The 22,031-nt window shown below is 49.7% G+C and overlaps 1 protein-coding gene across 2 annotated transcripts in view; it reads right to left on the reverse strand.

Moving 5' to 3' along the window:
- Positions 1-8,162: 8,162 nt before the first annotated feature.
- Positions 8,163-22,031, reverse strand: part of LOC133351121 (procollagen-lysine,2-oxoglutarate 5-dioxygenase 2-like) — a 59,567-nt gene continuing 45,698 nt past the window's right edge. For both annotated transcript variants that reach the window (XM_061566087.1, XM_061566086.1), the window contains 11 exons: positions 20,564-20,698; positions 18,956-19,077; positions 18,683-18,787; positions 17,607-17,732; positions 16,612-16,753; positions 15,762-15,875; positions 14,500-14,568; positions 13,379-13,483; positions 12,548-12,694; positions 11,086-11,211; positions 8,163-10,715 (listed from right to left, as the gene is read on the reverse strand). In XM_061566087.1, the coding sequence (XP_061422071.1) occupies positions 10,560-10,715; positions 11,086-11,211; positions 12,548-12,694; positions 13,379-13,483; positions 14,500-14,568; positions 15,762-15,875; positions 16,612-16,753; positions 17,607-17,732; positions 18,683-18,787; positions 18,956-19,077; positions 20,564-20,698 (1,347 nt within the window). In that variant the 3' untranslated portion in view covers positions 8,163-10,559. The remainder of the gene's footprint in view (positions 10,716-11,085; positions 11,212-12,547; positions 12,695-13,378; positions 13,484-14,499; positions 14,569-15,761; positions 15,876-16,611; positions 16,754-17,606; positions 17,733-18,682; positions 18,788-18,955; positions 19,078-20,563; positions 20,699-22,031) is intronic.

Below are 22,031 nucleotides of genomic sequence, written 5' to 3' on the forward strand. Positions count from 1 at the left end.
ACCAGAGCTGTACAATTGGTGTCTCAATCGTATACAAATATCAGGAAGCTGATCAATGCCTGGTTGAGGTCTAGGAATGGCTCCCTACTACGAAAATAGAATGATGTATGCTGGTCTGGTAATAGATGCTCATCCATTAGTCGGAAAATGTATTTCTGAATCTGGAGCTTGCCACGAAGAGGAGTGATTTTATAACACTTTGTAACACAATTTTTGTTCCTGGGTAGTAAGTGTTATTTCGTAATTGCTTATGCCTAAAAAGTATAGAAAATGGCTATTCCCCACAAACTTTGCTTTTGTGACCAGGACAGTGATATTTTTAAATGTACCTATTTTCAATGAGAAAACGGGCGAATTTGTGTATTTTCGTTCACAGAGTCTGAAAAAAATCATAAATCAAAATTTACATGTGTTTATACTAATGTAATACAAACATGACTACAAAAGATTTAGAATTGAGTAGTTTTTCGAGATTTACGATTATACTTTAAATAACTTTCACGAATCGGCCCCCAAATGTAGTCTCCCATCATGTTCTCGTTATACTGCCCTTGGTAGCAGTGTTCAATGTCCAGTATATCCTGCTGGAAGCGCTCGCCTTGCTCCTCCGAGTACGCTCCCATGTTCTTGAATTTATCAAGATGAGCATCAAGGATAAGGACTTTGAGGGACATCCTACAGCCCATTGTGCCGTAGTTCTTCACCAGAGTCTCAACAAGCTCCACATAGTTTTCCACCTTGTGATTGCCCAGGAAGCCATGAACCACTGCGACAAATCTGTCCCAAGCCGCTTTCTCCTTACTCGTGAGCTTCTTGGGGAATTCATTGCACTCTAGGATCTTCTTTATCTGTGGTCCAAAGAAGACACCAGCTTGACCTTTGCCTCAGACAGCTTAGGGAAGAAGTCTTGAAGGTACTTGAAGGCTGCTGACTCCTTATCTACAGCTCTGACAAGTTGTTTCATAAGGCCCAATTTGATGTGCAGTGGTGGCATCAGCACCTTTAGGGGGTCCACCAGTGGCTCCTACTTGACGTTGTTCCTCCCCACAGAGAACTCGGTCCGCTGTGGACAGTCCCACCTGTGGTAGTGCGCCTTGGTGTCCCTGCTGTCCCAAAGGCAAAGATAGCAGGGAAACTTGGTAAAACCGCCTTGGAGACCCATCAGGAATGCCACCATTTTAAAGTCTCTGATGACCTCCCAGCCGTACTCATCATAATTCAAGGCGTCCAGCAAGGTCTTGATTCTGTTGTGATTCTTTTTGAGGTGTACCGAGTGAGCCAGGGGAAGAGACGGGTACTTGTTACCATTATGGAGCAGCACGACTTTGAGGCTTCTTCATGGCTCTCTTTTCCCCTTTGAACCATCCTACAAAATAAATGTATTTCACCCATGACTAATATGTTAGAGATTCTCGCAACATTTTTCATATATGATATATATTTTTTCAATAACATTGAAAACTGTAAAACATTTAAAAAGACAACTTTTACAATTTTACAAATTTTAACAAATTGCATAACATAAAATTCCGTGCAACAATTGTCCATCTTACCTTCCAGAGTTTTTTGCATTGCTCGCAGGTGAAATGAGGTGTCCAGGGTTTGTCTTGATCCCCGACAGGCATGCCGACATATGCATTGTAGGTCTCACACATCTTAGCAGATGCTTCCACAGTACTTTTTCGCTCTTGTCTTGATACATTGGTCACAGACAGCAAAATGCGTCTGCCGGATGCTTGCAGCCTCTTGATGCCATCTCAGAAAAATGCAGATATGTATCCACTTAGACAGCTGGAACTAAACTGAATTGGTGGGTATCTACACTATGGGAACCTCATTTGCCAGTAAAAATATGATAATTGGTTCTTTACCCTTCTATCTGGCAACAAAACTGACACCTTTTTACAAGGAGTCATGTTTGCATAGACCGCAATACCTGCAGTCATAATACAAACTAAAGAACATAACTCTGATGTGTTTGTATTATGACTGCAGGTATTGTGGTCTATGCAAACATGACTCCTTGTAAAAAGGTGTCAGTTTTGTTGCCAGATAGAAGGGTAAAGAACCAATTATCATGAACTGGTGGGCTTAAGGCCCCTGTATTTATACTGTTTATATGACTGGAAATGTTCTAGAAGTTACTCCAAGTTTACTCAGCACTGAATCTATCTGGAATGTTCTGGAAAATAGGTAAATTTCAAAATATCACTGTCGTGGTCACAAAAGCAAAGTGTGTGGGGAATAATGGCCATTTTCTGTACCTTTGAGGCATAAGCAATTAGGAAATAACACTTACCACCCAGCAACAAAAAAAGATTTGTTACACAGTATAATCAACCCCACCAAAACGAGGATTCCCCGCCCCCCCTTTCCACGGGCTTGAAACATTCAGGAATGTAACCATTGTGTAAAGAGCTTGGATCATTGAAGTATGTATGGGAGCGTGTTTGAATGTGGGTGCAATAGCTGTTGAATAGTGTGGCGATTATCGCTCTTCGCTCCGAATTCGATTCCGCTCACAAACAATAATCGGCGGATATTTGAACTGTTCCTGGGCTCCTCCCCGAGGTCGATTTGTCGTCAGATGAGTATACGGTGCGGCAGAGGTCGCAACCGGGTACCCGATGCCCGTACCCTACCCGATACCCGGCTACCCGTACCCGGCCGGGTACAGGTGCTGGCCCACCCACCCCCTCGTTTGCCGTGCCGGGCTTCATAAGTACTCGCTAACAGCACTTGCCCCAATAATCTGTTACGGCTATACTGGGGGATCTGTCTTTTTGAATGTCGAGTTGCAACATGCGTGAATTCGTAAGGCTTAGCAAGTGCCTGTAAATTTGTGTTTTCAAGCGTAATATAGAGACTGGTACACAAGTGTGAGTTTCCATTACCGTAAGGAATTTGGGACACATTGATTTGCCATTGAACTCAAACAAGAGCCATTAGGTTTTTTTTTTCAAATTTGAAATATCGCTGAAGAGAAAATGTATACATCCATTTTGGAAGCAATGATTATGTTGTGGAAATAAGATTCCACGTAATGACAGTTTCATAACACGTGTCAATGATTGCACAAGGCAGCAGCAGTATAGTAGTAACCATTGAGACAATTTAGGATTGGAAATCAGATACTCAACTTACACGAATATATTTCTATTCGAATACGCTGGATTCATCCCATTCATTAGAAACCCAAAGTAGTAGACTTCCTAATACAGTATAAAGCTAGCGGCTCAGAATGTAGTGGCTGCTGTTCATAAAAACAAATGCTCATGCCGATAGAGGGCATGCAAGGCGCTTTGGGTTATTTAATACATTATAGCACAGACGCTGCCACCACGTACACTACGATGTTAAAACGTATCGGAAATAAATGGGTTCATTTTCACGAAGAAAGCTGACTGTGACCTCCGATTGGCACGGTTGGCTACGCACGGTGTGAAGGAAGTTCAACTTGCATACCACAGTCAATTTGGAGAAAAGGCATCGAACTACAGCCGGAGATTCATGGTCGAAAATAAATCTAAGAGATTTATGGAAATTGCTCAAGTATTCCTTAACCCAACAAATTATTTTGAAAAGCCCAGCTTGTAAAAGATTGTGAACAGGGTCTCCATTATCACGATGAACGGTTCGACCGGGCAACTGGCTTGTCAGTATATACCTGCATGATGCCGATCTAAAACCTTCAACTTTTTACAATTTTACCAGGTAAGGCCCACTGAGCTATGTAGCTCTTTTTCAGAAGTGACCTGGCCAAAAATGATAGCCCATTTAAGTGGCGTATCACGTGGAAATGTATAGCAGCCAAATACTCCTAAAGGCGTTATGTTGATTCTAAATGTGGAGGGAAAAACCGGAGGACCCGGAGAAAAATCCACGCGACCACTGGGAGAGAGACATACAAATTTACAGGCGTCAGGGTCGAGGTCGAACCCACAACCTTCTGTATACTCGGCTATGTAGTTCACATCTCGCCACCATGTGGACAAGGACGGGTACATATGCTTGAACCAGTCCTACAGGAGCATGATCGATTGTGCCCCTGCAGTTATCGATTCTTCCCTTTGAGCTGTCGTCAGTGCCTTGGGTGTTCAGCAAAGCTTCTGGTCACCTCGGTCTTTATATTTCAGAAGTGAAGAATTCCCTGGACAACACCATAGACGCCCCAGCCAACACATGCTTTAGTCACGAGAGGGGCCTGCAATGGGAAAAAGCGGTCGTCGGGATCCCACACAAAATGTTCATTGTGGCTTAGCTTGCATATTTGTATGAAGGTTCCGTCTTTCTGTTGGACAAGGCTTGTGTACCCTCCTGCTATGCCTGGCATCCAATTTAGCAGTTGGTTACCAGAACCAGGGGCATGCTGCAGATACGGAACAGGATGTGAGCCACAGTGGAAATACGGTACTACCGAATATTTATGAAAACATTTGCAGAAGTGGCCAAGCCCTTAACGGACAGAATGAGGAAGGGGGTAGCTTGGTGCAATTGATTGGGATACTGAAGAAAAGCAGAACTTTGAGCCAATCATAGGCGCATGCCCTGACGCATGCGCCTATCCAACGCGTTGTGTTACGGACGGATGCATCAGAGGCGAGTCTCGGAGCAGCAGCGCTCCAAAGATGTTGACGGTGAGCTGTTCCCAGTGACCCATTGGAGTCATAAACTACTCAGCAATTGGAGGGAGAGCTTCGCGTTAGTGTGACCGGTTCAAATCTTACGAATCTACTTGTATGGCGAAGAGTTTGTCTTTCCAGACGGGCCATCAACCCTTACTCCATCTAGACAGTGCGAGATTGGATAACGAGAGGGCATTGCTATGGACACTTGCCACTGCGGTCGTATCAATACCATGTGAGAGTATTGAATGGCTGCGACAAACGTGGGGAGCACACTACTTGAACCTAAGTGCAGTGTGAGTGGAGGGTTATGAGCGTCCGTGGTGTAGCCCGACTGAATCACGTGTTTCAAGTCAATGAAGCATCGACTTCTTGAGGGGTGGGGTAATGTGACGGGGTGCATTTAATTACTCAGAGGGCAGGTTTTCAAGCATGCGGACAATAGGATGACTATCTTGACTTAAAGCTTTCGTGACTGCAGGAATTCATATTCTTTGGGTCTTTCGGTAAAGTCACGTAGATAGGTTCAAAGAAAATAAGAAATAACAAAAACCTCTTACTGATGACGAACGCTTGTGTTGCGATCGAAACGTCGTAGCCTTTTTGTCATTTTTTGCTATTTTCTTTGAACCTATCGACTTGACTTTACCGAAAGACCCAAAGAAAATGGGATGACTGCCATAGTTTAGCATTGTGTCGCGTCCAGAACACCCCATTGGTTAGAAACGCGTGCTCGACAGCCAATTAGGTGCAATTGCTCTGTGAGTGACTTAACTTGCACGTGTCGGGAAGTGAATTATCACTCACGAATTACCACATTGTTCGCGATTCTTGGGACGCGCACGTGGGGGGTGGGCGGGGGGGTATGTGACGCATCTCCCCAGCAGGTGATTCATTGGTTGCCAGGTGTAATTGCTTCAGGTAGAGCGGCTCTCACATTGGATAGGGGTTGTGGATCGAATCAGAAGTTTCCTTGCCGAGTACAGCTCACTGAGCTAAGAAGATGAATCCCTGCAGTCACGAAAGCTTTAAATCGAAATTTAATCTACAGGTAGTTCCCGACTTACGATGGTCCGACTTACGATATTTCGATCTTACGATAGCGATATGACAATTGTAAAATATTTTACATTTCGCGCGGCAGGCAAACGCAGCAACGTACGAGGTACGATGCTGTATGTTGGGACGCTGCCGGGATGTACTGTACGCATCTCCAGCCTTGTGTGGTGATGCCTCTCACTCTCATCAGCGGTCGACGGAGTTAAGTTGTCTCGGTGTTCAATACATGTTAACAGTTTTTTTTTTATAGCAGATAGGATTGTTTCCTGAAAAAACTCTGAAATTGCAGTTCATATAGTAGGCTAAGAATTTACCTTGTTTTTTTTTACTTTTCATTTCTGTGCAATACAGTATTGTAATTAATACATACATACAGTATATAGTTGATACAGTACAGTACTGTAAATTACTCTGTTTTGCTAAATTATCACCATTTAAGACTCCTGGGTAGGCTAAGCTATTTTCGACTTACGATATTTTCGACTTACGATATTTTCGACTTACGATGGGGTCGTCGTAACGCATCTCCATCGTAAGTCGGGGACTACCTGTATTTTCCAAGAGCGACTCGGCCGGCAGGCAACAGCAAGGCATTCTACAATTACAAATGTAACAAATAGACAAATAAACGTCACGATAGGAGTTATGTTGAACATTTACATGCACACTTTAACTCTCGTGATTTTAACCGAGGAAATGCCATGAGCCGAAACTAGGTATGTTTCAAAACTACGGGACAGCTACATTTAAATGCGTTTGATCGAAATTGTGTGCGAAATGGGGGAATCATGAATAAATAGACGCACCGCGCAGAATTTGAGGATTATCTAATGGCAACAACAACAGGTTGGACAATTAAAGAGCAGGTCTTACGAACAATAAATAGGCCCGTGAATGAAAATAGCCCAGAGTCGCAGAGAAGGCACAAATAACCCCGCTGTGAAGGCGACCCTAAGCTACCAGCAGCGCTGGGGGACTTGCCGAGCGGAGCCAACTCGACATCGGCACGAGGAGCTGCCAAGAGGATTTCTTCCACCGTGAGTACGATCCCACAGCCGTCGGACAAAGACGGCGGTCACCGCATCGCGCGCTTTCAGATGCGCGTCTGCGGCCGTCTGGAACGCTCTTGCCTTACCGATAGTCGGAAGCCACCGGAGCCGTGGCGCTTTTAAATCGTCGAGGTTGAAAACTAATTTTGTGCAGAACTGCTTTTTGTGTTTAGTTTGTTGTACTTTCCCCGCACCTCCGGTTTGCGCGGTTGGCTACGTACGGTGCGAGAGAAGTTCAACGTACATGCTACACTGTGTACATTAGTTTGATAATTATAACTAACACATTCCTGCGGAGGGAGCTGGTAGGAACGTTGGGTTGCTCGGTCAATGGCCAGGGTCAACGGCGGCGTGGTGTATTCCGCAAATATGGCCGACTGTGAGGGCGGGCACAAGCCGGCGTGAGTAGGTTAAACGTTGAGTTTTATAAGGGCACCACGGGGTGACCAGCCCCTCCCCACCCAACCCTTCCCCACCCTCCCCTCTCCACCCAGCCCCACCCCTCCCATTTTTGGATTCACGACGGACGGACGGACACAATAATCCCCTGTGGGCTGGTGTAACCAGGAGGTTCCTACCAGTATTACGGCTTGTAGAGCCCATTGTCATACAATCTCAAGGCGCTTTGCATCAATGACGATGTGTGGATGGGCTTGATCGCTTGCTATCAGCTGTACACCCGGGTCGTTGAAATCGCAGGTATTTTTGTGTGGACTAGTGACCGGACAGAGTGCGGTCGAGGGCAGCAGAGGGGCAGGGCCGTGGGCAAGGCGCAATCGGCTGCCCCTACCGCCACCTTGTGGAGAGGGCTACTCGATGCATGTTTGTATGGGTGCAATGGTTGGAACGCTGCGCTGTTAACCCAGCGACCAGAGTTTGATTCCCGACCCACGGTGACATGTGTTGGACTTCTTTCGCAACGTACGTAGTCAGTGGTCTTGGTCCCTCGGCCCTATTTTTACCCAACCACTGTGGTTAAAATAGAGCAACCCCAGAGTAGAGCACGGCGAATCTGTGCGACCGCCCCAGGCCCCGTGCTTTGGGGGGCGGCGGCCGTTTAAACATCACGGTGTCAGATTGACTACTACCGGTTTAGTTGGAAGGCGTTGGGGAGGCACCACAGGTGTGGGTGGGGTTCGTCCCGGGCCCCTCACTGGGACAAACTGGGGGACGCGGTGGGGGGGAATCCTCATTTGTCTCTCACACACCCGTGGCTTAGAGCGTGGGGGGGGGGGGGGAGGCTTTTGTACAGCACTGTGCTGTATATTGCAAAGGGCTGTAGAAGAGGTTTATGGCTGTGGTCGAAATGTGTAACTTTGCGTGCGTGCGCGCGCATAAAACCTGGCTTATTTACATCACACAGACGTCACCAGCTTTGTACTTGAGGGGAAAAAACGTCTCTAAGAAGTTAACAGAAAACCACTTTGTGAAAGATCGGGCATTTTTATTAACATCCTTCTTTACAACAAAAAAAAGTTCATTTTAAAATTCCAAACACACTGGCAGGCAGAAATCTTAATTGCCTGGAGATTTATTTTTTATTTTTACAAAATAGTGCATAGGCCAAAACAAACATTTGAATTGAATCTTAAAGAGAGAAAATGAACCTTTCCGGTTTTTTTTTACATTTTGATGATAGCAATGCATAAAAGCCACGTACCGTTTGAGTACAGCACTTACTAAGCACGAATCAAAACTCGCGCACGACCGCTCCGTTTAAAAGACTCTAACCCAACAACAAACAAGCCTTGTACATTCACAACTTGACGGCCACTTCCTTAAGTAGAACGAGACTGCTGCAATGACGAACCCCCGTCGTGATGTCACTGTACCATTCATACCACGGTGACGTCGCCGCCGCCGCTGCTACAGGGTTCATAACATCACATCACCAAGCTCGTGTCTCGGTATTCGCGGTTGTGCTGCAGAGCGCCCCAATGAGACTTCGGGTCGCACTGCACGCGTTGTTGCTTGTTCAACACCACGTCCGATGTTATGCGTCGCGCGCTTGCAGATGCGCTTCTGTGGCCGTCTGGAACGCTCTTCCTTCCGATATTAGGAAGCGATTGGGAGCGATGCACTTTTAAATCATCTACAGTGAAAACTCATTTCTTTTAGAACGGCTTTTTGCGTGCTAGTTTGTGGGTCTTTCCGCCGCGCCTCTGATTAGCGTGGTTGGCTACGTACGGTGCGAAAGAAGTTTAAAAGTGCTGGGGAGCTTGCTTCAGGAACCCAATTGAGCTGCTCGCGTTCGATTTGGTCTGGAGAGGTCGGAACTGAATTCGGATTGCAAACAAGCTTCCAGCTAGTGGAGGGAATCGTCTGAAAAGGCATCGCAGAGAGCTTTAAGTCTTTTTTTCACGGAGCTCCAAACTCGTGTCCGATTTAAGAAAGGGGAGGGGGGGCACGTAGCCGAGACTGCAGCAGAGCTGAAGGTTCTTTGGACTGTGTTTTTTTACAAACGCGCGTCCCCTAAATTCTTCATTTATAAAATATTTAGACGTGGAGGTAAACGTTGAGTTCCCGGTGTTTATCCCCCAATGGAAAAACTTTGGTCGGGGGAACTGACTCCGGATCATCATCCTTGTGGGGAGGTGGGGGGTCAATAAAATGGGCACAACTTTACGGACATGAACAGCGCTCGCCCCATGGGAGGGAAGACCGGTCCCTGGCACAGGAACGAGGAACTTCCAACCTTTGGCCAGGGTTTGTCAATGGCGAGAGAGGGAGCCCGCTTGCGCCATGCCCTTGAACCGGAGCGGTGCGTGTCGAGGCGTGATCGCTGGCTTTCCGCTAATAGGTCGGCAGATATTGCCCTGCTCATTTCGAATCGAGATGCGTAAACGTCACCGTTTTTTTTCTTTCCAATATGGAATTGTTTCTTTATTAACGGCCACGACCGGGGCATCGTGCACGATAGCGATTTAACGCGCAGGCTTTGCAGAACGTGCCCCTTGAAATTACGATTCGAACGGAGGCGTTACCTGCCCTACCTAACGGAGAGGCACAGTGATCGGCCGAATACTGAAACTCGTAGCACAAACAAAACCGCACTTTCCCCGACCTACCATGCCAGCCCAAACGCTTTGCCCATTTTAACGCTACTAGCACCTTAACGCCGCAACTGAAGTCCGCCAGGCTCGTCAACAAAAGCTTGAACGGCACGAGGTCAAACTGAATTGCAAAGTTGAGAAAACACATCCACGCTACTCTTAAGCTAAAATGCCACTGGCGTCACCACAGCGCTTGTGCCAGGCTAGGTGCGCTTTGAGGCCGCGCGACTTAAACATTTATAAGAAAACGCTCCCGACGCACAATACCCCAGGTCTCTTCAACAAGCTCTAGCCTATGAAATGTAAGGCCGCTACTAACACTGAACACGGTTGTGGCTGTACGGTTTATAGGAACGTGGCTTATTTGGCATCTTGTCAATAATAATTTATTTTTAAAAATGTAGACGACGAGATGCTTTTGGGCGAGGTGGCGGTGTTGTTTAAAACGCATTTTGTGAATGCGCTCAATTCGAGGCCTAGGTGCGTTTTTATTTAATTTTTGCGTGTGATTTAAAACAACGCCAGATTTACAGCGCGCCACACTAAACAACGCAAGCCGTTGCAAAGGGACCGTGGGATTCCAAAAAAAAAGCATTGCAACCCTCGTACTAAATCTAATTATCCCTGCTAGTGGGGGGGGGGGGGGGGGGGGTGGCCGATGTTCCATGAATTTCCCTGCACGGCCTTGAACGACTGGGCTTGGCTGTACCCAACCGTTGGTCACCCCGCGAGAGACGCCAGCCCGAGTTGGGGGTGGGGTGGGGGGGGAGGCCTCAGGGGTCGATGAAGGAGATGGCGATGTAGCGCGTGCCGGCCGTGGTTGGCAGGCCCTCGTGGTAGTGCGTGAGGCGGCCCGGATGCAGCAGCGTCCAGCCCTTGATGGGCGACGTCACCGAGCAGTTGTAGCGAATGAAGCGGCTTCCGCCACCCTGCGCACGACGGGAAACAACGGCCGCAAGCAGAGGGGCGGACGCACGGGCACTTCAAGACGCGCGCGTGGGCAGACTCGTACAGACACGTGAACAGGGATAGATTTGGACACACGGGAGACGGATGCGTGTACGAACGTGCACGCGCGTGCACACAAGCACGTACGCAGACACAAACGGAGACGACGCATGGGCACACGTAGCACTGAGAGGCACGCAGTTGCAGCCAAACGAGGAGCTTTCACCACCCTGCAAGAGATGGTCGGCTACGTACGATGCGAAAGACGTTCTACATGCATCTACGACACCAATTGCAGTTGGGAGAATGGGTCCTAATGACTCCACGAGTGACGATCTCGTCTCGTCGTACCTGGAAGTCGATGCCGGCGTGGTTGAGCGCCACGTTGATGGTGAACGTGGACGAGTCGTGGTGCGGCCTCAGCGACGGCTGCTCGTCCGGGCGGTAGCGGACGATGAAGTTCATCACCGCGTACGCCTGCCGGGACGGGGGAAGACCGCACGCGCTCGCTGACGTGCGTGTGTGCGTGCACATGCAGCATCGTGGCGATCGTGGCGTGCGATGAACGTTACTCTGCGGGCGAGCGGGCGGCCAAGTGCTGCACTCTTGAGGGGAGCTCGGAGGTAGTTTTGTGAATTCTGCTTCTGTGGGCCGTTTCTTTAACGCGGAGGGGTTCACGTTCGATTTGTGCCGTGGAGCCAACTGAGTGATCTTGACGAAATTTGGGAAAATGACAGTTTAGAGCAGCGGTCGGGAACCTATGGCTCGCGAGCCATATATGGCTCTTCCGGTGACGGCATATGGCTCCCAGACAATTTTGAGTTGAAAAAAATAATAACAAAAAAAATAAAATCAGTTTGAAACTGATTTTAAAATACTTGTGATATTGCTTAATAATACTGTGTCATTTTAAAGTAAACAGAAATTAGTTTTGAAGATAAAATTTCTCGGGTCACGGGTCCTGTGACCAGAAGTCACATTAAAAGTAAGACACATTTAATTTATTATACGTTAAAAATACTATATGTCTCTCAATGAAATATATTTAGAAATATTTGGCTTTTATGGCTTTCCCAGTCAAAAAGGTTCCCGACCCCTGGTTTAGAGGAAGAAGAATTCAATAATAATCGTGACTTTATAGCGAGGTTTTCGCTGCAAACGTAATTCATAGTCGAGTTTTTTCACGGGTTAGGCCACGTGACGATCTTGCCAAATGTGCATCTTAATTAAATTAAGTAAAAAGTTAAGATGCGCGCTGAACCATACATAAATAAATTGGCACGTTAAACGCTCGCACGCGCGACCAATTTAATTTGTGTCGGGTGGGGGAGGGCGGTTCTTAAGACCTGAAATGTGACCACATCATGAAGAGGCTTTGTCCACAAATCAATTATAAACGATGCTAAAGTAATAATAATCACTATTCCAATTTACTAAACTATTTCAACTAATATTTTTTTACATTACCAGATAAGGCCCACTGAGCTATATAGGTATTTTTCAGAAGCGACCAAGCCACAAATGATAGTTCAACAAAGTGGCTTCTCACATGCAAATGTCTAGCAGCAGCCAAATATTCTAAACGCATGTTTATAAATGTGGAGGGAAAAACCGGAGGACCTGGAGAAAAATCCACGTGACCACGGGCAGAGAGAGAGAGAGAGACACGTGCAAACTCCAAATATACAGCGGGAGTCGGGGTCGAACCCACGACTTCCTGCATACCGGGCGAGGTAGTTAACATTTATCTTCTGTGGTGCCCTAACATGCAAGAGGGATGAGATGGGGGGGAGGTTCTGTGGAGGGGGCCCACCTTGGGGTAGTAGCCGGCGAAGAGCTTGGTGGTGACGGGCGCGATGTAGTCGCGCAGGAACTTGAGCCACTCCCGCTCGAAGTTCACCTGGGTCATGTGGATGTCGATGGTGGGCACGTTTTCGTAGCCGCCCGAGATGCGTTCGTCCTGCCCGCACACAATCGTCGCAGCCTTTATCTAGACTGCAGGAGGAGGAATCCGATGAGCTATGAAGCTCTTTGTTTCACAGACGCCCGGGTATGGTTCGAGCGGGTCGGCAGGTTTACAACAACAAACGACAGGAGTGCAAAATAGAGAAAATGCTAAATATAAATTAATTCATGATACAAGTCCTGATTCATCAAGCTTGGGTGCAAGGCAGCAAAAGCAACAAAAAAGTCCCAGACTCCACCAAGATAACACCACACAGTATTGGTCCCTCAATAAAATGGCACACTAACAGTGAACTATCGATACTACACAAGTAAGGATCACGGTTACAAAAGTGATAAAAAACATTTTTTAACGTAGGTTTCGCAGCCAAAACAACGGCCCGTGTAACTTCTGTCAAGACAAAAATTGCGGCATAAAACCACAACGCGGCCGAGCCATAACGCACAAGAACGAATGCCGATCATTTTAACGCCGCAAAAATATCTCTGGAGCCCGCTTCGTGATCCTTGATCGCCGGTGGCTGCAGCCCCTCCAGGACCCCAAATCGTCGTCATCTCCTTTAACTTCACCAGGAGAAGCCACGAACCCACTGGGACACAAGGCGGTGGCCCTCCCCCCTCGTTCCTGTGTCTGCCGGCACCCTGCGCGTCACCGGCGAGGCGCGATGCGTGCACGGACCTTGTTGGACCCTCCGGACCACTGGCCGTAGTGCTCCATCTCCTCCACCAGGTGGTCGCACATGACGTCTGAGAAGATCGGGAACCAGAAGACGTCGGGGCACGGCTGGGGGGGGGGGGGGGGGGGGGGGGGTGGTGGTGGTAGTGGGGCACGAGACGGGGGGGGGAGGGGGGTCGCGGAGACGAAGTGCGGAGGTAAACGCTCGCGTACAGCCGGGGGGACACGCAGACCCCTCTTTGTGTACCCCCCTTCCTCCCTTGATGAACTACTGTGGTGTGGTCGACCTCTGGCTGCTGGTCACGTGCCCCTTGCCGGTCTACGGACGAGTGGAGAAATGATGACGCAACTGCGCAAACCTGTCGACCCCTGATCACTGCCGACCTCATTATGGACAAATTCACACCTTATTGGTCACCCCGTGCCCCTTATAAAGCTCTACGTTCATCCTACAAAGTTCCATCACAAGGGATAAACACAAAACAAAGGAAAAAATAATGTTTTTTTGCCCGGCTGTACGCCAATATGGACCTGAACTTAATTTCCCTGTCCAAGTTGATGGGGTAAACGTACGGGTTGACAGCGGTGCAACTGGTGGAGGAGACCATCATTGAGTGGAGATCTAATGGCTCGGCTAATCACGGTTTTGCAGTTCACGATTGGACACGAATGATGGTGGCGTTTTGGTTTTTATTTGAATCCCTCCCCCCTCCAAATTACGTTGCAATTGTGCTATCGGACTCACGCCGCGAGGCGGCGAGAGGGAGAAATTTTTACGTCAAAGACCTCTCGCAGCCAGAAGTGCCGCCACCCTGTGGCAGAGAAGTTCCCGGTAGTTGACGTCACATCGCAAGAATTTAAAATCCCTTTAAACAGACCTCCTTTGCACACCAGGGGAATGCCCCTTTTTAATGCCCCGCAAATAGAGTTTGTGACACGTTAATCCAAGCACAATATTGAGGTCTCTGCTCTGGCACTATCAAGTCGCTACAGATGAGAAGACCGTCCGATAGGGACCATTGTGATGATCCCCCCCCAGGCCACCTCTTGTTTCTTCTTACAGACCCCGGCCCTGCTGTGACCCCTACTTGACCCCTCCGTGATGACCCCCCGCCCACCCCTACCTGCTTCATGATGGAGTCGTCAGTGAAGATGTTGGTCCAGTTGGGATGAATGTACTTCTCCTGCCAGTCCTGGGGGTGGGGGGTGGGGGGGGTAAATCGATTAATTTAGTCGCAGACGTTTTGCCACGTGGGGCTGTCACGACCAAGGCGCTGCGGGTCGCAGTATAGCGGGCGACGTTGCTCCACATTAGCCGGCCCTGTGGATGCAATGCAGGAAAACGGGATCACGCGGGCAGGCGTGTGACACGGCATGGTTCGTCCCCCACGCATCAGCGCAGCTGTGTGTTCGTACACCAGTGGCGTGGCTGTGAATTTTATAGGCGGTGCAACTGCACTGGGGGCTCGTGGAGGTTACGTTACAGGACCCTACATCTACCTACACACACCACATCTACATGCAACAAGTCCACCATCTACACGTACACCACGACCCGACCACGTCTACACGCATTTCAGGACTCACTTCATCTGCACACACACACCACATCTACACACACACACACGTCTAAATACGTTAAGCAGGTAATGATCCAATCTCCTCCACCTCTCGCGCACCATTTTGAGCGATGGTCCCGACGTCGAAGCGTCCATTCGATAATGGACTGGGGTCTCGCGGTGCCTCTCTACAGTGCCTCATCGAAAGCCAATTGCACAGTTTGAACGGGCTTAATAACACTGGTCAACACACTTTTTTTGGCATAAAGTATTCCAACGGCTTTAAGGTAATTTTGGGGTGCTGATTCCAAATCTGGCATCCGTTATCTATCACATCAGGTTTTTGAGATATCAAATATTGCATTTTCAATAAAAACTTCAGAAGAAAAATATTAAATAAATGTGGATATCTACATAAAATGATATTATAAACACACTATCCTAAAAATACAGCACCATATTTTAACACTAAAGCAGTCACTGACTCGCAACAACTTGCAATCATAAGTGACAGAGTTAATTTCGGGTCAAATCAATGAAAATGGGGTATGCCGATAGCATAAAAATGATGTGATAGAGCAAATCTGAGATCAGATTTGGAATCCGCACCCTGAAATTAGTCTAAAACAGCTGCAAAAGTCCAGGCCAGAATTTTTTTTGTTGACCAGTGTAATCGATTACTAGTCACATGACGTGCGTATCGCGCGCGAGTGTACAAGCCGACTCTTTTGAAGTGCCTCGTGCCACCGCTGTCGGCAGGGCCTCCACGAGAGGGAGCTCGAGTAGGGTGTCATGTTTGTGAACGCCACGGTCGGTCCGCAACTCACCACTTGGTTCTCAAAGATCTGCCACAGGTCGTTGTGCAGGTGGGTGGTGTTGTAATTCTCCGTTGAGATGAGACGTCCGAATTCGTGGTTATTCGTCAGGTACATGAAGACTCCCTTGGTGGGTGGGTCGAGAGGAAGTGGGGAGCGCGGTGGGTTAGTACGTTGCGTGACGAGCCTCGCAGCAATTTTTTTACCAGTCTGGGGGCCTCCTGTAGGTCAACTCGGCCTTAAATTATTACCTAGTGTGGTGTGAAAACATGAGCATGGAGAGTGATGCTGACCACCCATCCCCTCGTGCGCTGCGTCAGCCTTGGTAGGGGTACTTGCTAACAGAACTTGCCCCAGCAGGAGGGGGGAATCTTTTGTGTCGCAGATAATTAAGAATGCACAAATCTTTTCAAGTGTTTGAAAAAACTACGGTGAAGGTGCCACCACCACTGCCGCCGCGCATCGGAGCCTCCTTCAGCTCCGGTTGGCTACGTGCAGTGCGAAAGAAGTTCAGCATCCATACAGCTCCGGACAATCCCCTGCCCACTCCCCATAAAAACATTTGTATGGCCCTCGCTGGGTACGCGAGCTGGGGGAAGGCAAACCTGTCAACCCCTTATCAGTGCCAACCTTGTCACAGACCAATTCAGACCTCAACGTTCATCCTACAAAGTCCCATCACAAGGGAGTAGCACAAACAGATTTGTTTTTCTGTTGCCATTATTGAAACGGCTGTACGCTGGTATGGACCTGAAAACTCAATTTCCCTGGACAAGAATACGGGGTAAACCGTGCAGGGGGTTGACAGCTAATGAGAAGGTGCGGCCATGGTGATGGTGGCGGGGGGGGGGGGGGGGGGTACCAGGTCGCGTGCGCGGCGGCAGAAGACCATGTCCGGGTCGGTGTTGTCGCGCACGAACACATCCGGCTTCCTCATCTCTCCGCGCAGCAGCGCGCCCTGCACCAGGTAAGCGCTCGCCAGGTAGGGCACGTTCCACACGCCCCTGCGAGACACGCGCAGCGCGGCCCGCCACGCCACACCGGATTCGCTCCGCATTCGATCGTTCCGGCTTTCAAACTCGACACCGTCCAGAAACGCGGTTCGGTAAACATCTCGCAGCAATCGTTCACCCCAGGGCCCATGGCAAGAGCTGCGGCTTCGCAAATTCAGCAGCACAGGGTCGCATCGAACAAAGACGGCTACCGCATCGCCGCGCTTTCAGATGCTCTCCTGCGGCCGTCTGGAACGCTCTTCCTTTCGATATTAGGAAGGCACTGGAGCTGTGCACGTTTAAATCGTCCAGATTGAAAACTAACTTCTTTAGAAGAGTTTTTTGCGTTGAGTTTGTCCTTCCCCCGCTCACCTCCGATGAGCATGGTTGGCTGAGTACGAAGCAAAAAAGTTCTACAAACACATACTTCCCTCTGCTTTAATATTCAGGATTCGGACTGTACCGTTACTAAATACTCTTAGGTTTTTTCGGTAAAGTCACGTAGGTAAAAAATTTAATTAATAAAAGTAAAATAAAAAATCATGACGTTTCGGAGGCAACACAAGCTTCCGTCTTCAGGTGGAACCGTCACAGCACGATTGCTGTATCAAGAAAATAGTTTTTTTTTTTACTTGATACAGAAATCGTGCTGTGACGGTTCCACCTGAAGACGGAAGCTTGTGTTGCCTCCGAAACGTCCTGATTTTTTATTTTATTTTTAACCTACGTGACTTTACCGAAAAAACCTAAGAATAGGAATCCTTGCAGTCACGAAAGCTTCAAATCCCATTACAACATGTTTATAACCAACGCTGCGCTTATTATTGAATGTTCAGGCTCCGTCTGGGCTTGTGCTTGCGCGTACGTGCGTTTCCGCTGCACGATGTCCACGTAGTCCTCGGAGCGCGCGTAGAAGCCGTCGGGACTCAGGGCTCCCCAGAAGTTGGACCACAGTTTACCGGCTCGGGTCAACAGTGGGGACACGATTTTCCTGAAATGGGGGGAAAAAAAACACCACCCACCGATATTCCCATAGATGTTCTTACCCTTTCTGTTCAAACACCAAATAGAAAACTTTCGCAAGGACTCAAGTACTCCATTAACTATGCACGGTACTTGTGGTGAACATGCAAACAAACATTGCTTTCTTCTTGGTAAGTCACGTAGAAGGGAAATAATAAAATAATAAAAATGAAACATAATAAAATACAATGTTTTATTTTTATTATTTCCCTTCTACGTGACTTTACCGAAAGAACCAAGAATATGAATCCCTGCAGTCACGAAAGCTTTAAATCGAAATTTAAACATTGATCTGATGATGCATTATTTTATACTGCTTGGCCTACACCAGAGACAGCTTTCTTTAGGACCTAGTCTCGCGAGTGTCAGACCAGAGAATGCCACAAGGCGACCAGTACAAAGACGATGCAAGTATCAGGGAACAAAAAGGGAGCTTTTGCCAGTATCAAGTCATCCTAGTTTATACTTTGTATGCATCTTGCACTTCTTTAGCATCATACATAGCCAACCACGCTAAATGGAGGTTTTCCAGTGCAGTTGAGCAGATGGTCTCAGCCCTGTCAGCAATGACTGCACAACAAAATGGCCCACTGCAATAACATTTACTTCTGCGCTTAATTTGGCTAAAATGCCAGCTCTGAGCATTGCAATATGGGTTTGGCCATCACGCAGTGAACATTACCCTGGTAGGGCAAAGCAGGGTGGGAAAGTGCTGTCCCCTCTACCGCGTCAACCACGGCTAGCTTGAAATAATCTCAGAGGTAGCTCTGTAGTGTTCCGCTTTCTTGGGACCGCGCGCTAACCCGAGGGGTTGCCCTGCTTCGCCAGATGATATAATGCGACGGTCACGACAACCGATTAAGGCAATGATCACGTGACAAGTGCAATGACGATGCAATGACAATGATGCAAGCCGACCGGTTCTGCTGCAGGAGGAGTCTGAGGGTGGCCCGGTTGGTGAGCACCACGTCCGCATCCAGGCTGAAGTAGAAGTCGCACGTGGGGTCGTCCCGACATGATGACCTGCAGCCCACACCACCAGCAGCAGCAGCAGCGAGCATGAGTGAGCGTTGCCACCTCCCAGGGTGCAAACCCACCGCGCCGATCACGCGGAGGAGATAAAGTTCTCGCAACACGAGGGCGGGATGGCCACCGTCGTCGTGTGGAGCGGTGCGCGATCACGTGACCCACATGCCGAGGTTCCGCGCCTCCCCGGGAGTGAGCCCCTCCTCGGGCCCGATCACCTTGGCCCCGGCGAAGACGCCGCTGTGGCGCGCCCAGAACGCCGCCAGCGCCGGCTCGTGCACCACCTCCTACGTGGCACAAACACGCGTCAACACACACACGCGCGTCAACACACACACGCGCGTCAACACACACACGCGTCAACACACACACACACCCGTCAACACACACAAGCATAGGTGACATATTGCACGCGCACTGGCATACACACAGCAGGCGCACCCTGGCGCACCGGTCAGGCCCGCAGTTGGGTGTACTGGTGTGTACACTGGCTGCCTGCGTACCCATGTGCACACGTCGCATGTCGTCGCCATACCTGTGCGCATGGCACGCACGTAAGACGACCCGCGTGTACGCATGCCGGCGGGCGCACAGGTACATGGGACTACCTGTGTGCACAGGTGGTGCGCATAGCCATGCACACAAGGCTTGCCCCTGCGTACACTTGCACATGGGTGGTGCACAGGTATGGACATGACCTGTCTGCACAGGTGACGCGCCCCGCACCACTGCAGGCACCTGTGTGCACAGGTTGCAAGTGCGTGGTGTACCTGCACACAAGAATGGGTCTCTTTTGGCATTCGTACCCGCTGGTGTGCACCTGTTGCATGCCTACCTGGGGAAGTGGCTAAATGACACATTCCACGTATCAAATAAACATTGTGCGTTTCTAATTCCATTAATGTGTAATGACAGTTGAGCCTGCATGCTGTGTGAGTGGACTCGTGGCCAAGGGAGGTGATGACAGGGGAGTCAGTTGTGAGTGGGAAGGGACTGGTGGCTACGGGAATGATGGAGAAGGGAGCGGGGTCAGGTGATGGAAGAGGACGATCGTCTGCTGGTGGAGCGAGCGAAAAGGAGGGCCTGGCCTCCGTATATAAGGGAGAGATGCGCGGGAGACTCGGGGCTGTTGCAGTGGGGGGTCTCTCCACCTGATGTCAAGTGAACATGTCTTCAATAAAGTGCCATCTCAAGAGACGTGTCATGTCATTACAATTGTTTCAAGTTGCTTCATGAGCTCCATTTAAGTCGGTGGTAGGTAACTTGCCTTGGGTGGCCAGAGCAGACGTCCCCCCCTTGCCCCACTGCAGCGAGTCCCCTGGGGAATCCAACTCGGGGCCACTGCACGAAGCACGACTTACACCGCCTCTGCCCTCCTTATGTAGCACCACCAGAATCCGATTCCCAATCACGGCCAACATGGGAGACGACAATCTGAACTGGTCCCGGGACTCCCCTAGGTCGACTGGGCCCCTAATAAGTACCTGGCACAGATGTGCCGTCGACATGGCCAACGGTGAAACGAAGGCAGCCACGTGTGGCAAGTATGTTGAACTTCTTGTGCACAGTACGTAGCCAACCAGGCAAATCCGGAGGTGGTGCTGGCTTATCCACCACCGCATTCGCAGCGCCGTCCTTCATAGGTGCTGCTCGCGAACAGCACTTGTCCCCAACAGGCTGTTAAGGGTATACAGGGGGAGTGAGGGGGGGGGGGGGTCCGTGTGCACGCAACGGTGATGCTGGTCGAGTGAGCGAGTGAGCGCGGGCACGTACGCGGTTGTGGATGAAGAGGGTGATGCGCTTCCCCGGGTAATCCATGGCGGCGAGACGCTCCAGGAACTCGGCCAGGAATGGCGTCGGCTGCTCGATGAAGACGCCGACGATCACGCGCGGGAAATCCTCCTCGGCCTGAGGTCAAAGCGGAGGAAGGGGGGGGGGGGGCCCGCGAGGTCTGGGTTCAAGGCAGAGGTCGCAAACGGGTTTTGATTCCTTACCCGTACCCGGCAGCACCAGGGTCTCAAATGGGTACCCGTACCCAGCCGGGTACGGGTACCCAGCCGGGTACGGGTACCCATTCCCTACTCGTACCCTACCCGAAATGAGTGACAAACAGTTACTCACCAGTGACTCACGGCCTACCCGTACCCGGCCACACCAAAGTCGCAAACGGGTACCCGGCTGGGTACGGGTAGCCGGGTATCGGGTAGGGTACGGGTATCGGGTACCCAGTTGCGACCTCTGGTTCAAGGGTCAGGGGAGCAAAGCAAGCGCAGCCCCCCACAAATCGTTTCCCTCCCCATCACCTCGCTCCCTCCTTGCGCCGCGGTTTGGGCCGAATTAATCCAGCGTGGGCCGGCCCCCCCCCCCCCCCCCCCAGGGTCCGGTCAAGACTCGCCCGGCATCGAGTAATCTAGTTAGTCCATGGCGCAGAGCAGACTGTCAGTGGTATCACTTTACCACCCATTAGCACGGTTGGCTACGTACGGCGAGAAAGAATGTCAACATTCGTACGTAACTTTACGACATAAGCGGCACATTTGCCCGTCCGTCGGCCACGGGGACGAGCGAGGGGCTCCATTCGGAATGCAGGGAAACGGAGGTGGAAAGACCTCGCGCTTTGGGGGGCAGCTGGTGGCATGATGAGGGGGTGGGGGGTTAAGGAGGGTTGACTCCGTAGGTTGCTACCAACCACCGTTAAACGTCTCCACTGAATTAACATTCCATAATTCAAGTTTTTCTTGCCCAGATTTTTATATTTGCTTCGTTGCCACACTTGTGTTTTTTTGCTACTCGTCACTTTGGTGACTTTGGTCGCGCTGGGTAAGAACTCTGGGTCTCAGAGTTCTCACTACCTGGTGAAAAGAAAATCAACTGGATTATTAGCTCATCAGCATGGCAGAGAGAGCTTGCAAGTAGTCGATGGCTGGCTCTGGTTTTGCACTGGCCTGCCCCTTGCCAGGCAGATGAGTGACTACCCCCAGCTGGGACATAGCGGCCTCCAGTGGATTTGCTGGGGGTCCCCCCCCCTAAGCAGAAATGATTTAAGAGCACCCCTCCCACTCCCCCCCCCCCCTTCCAATGTATAAACTCCACGTGAGATAACGGCAGAAGAGAAATGACGAGAGGGAGATGCAGCGAGTTGAGAGAAACTCGGGGAAAAAAAGGTTGAGGCGTAATGCAATGGCGTAGCAACCACATCAGCTGGGGGGTGGGTGACAATCGGTGAGGTGGGGGCCCAAAT

This window comes from Lethenteron reissneri, chromosome 36, assembly GCF_015708825.2.
Source record: "Lethenteron reissneri isolate LAM-NWPU_2019-01 chromosome 36, ASM1570882v1, whole genome shotgun sequence".
In the NCBI taxonomy this organism is placed as follows: Eukaryota; Metazoa; Chordata; class Hyperoartia; order Petromyzontiformes; family Petromyzontidae; genus Lethenteron; species Lethenteron reissneri.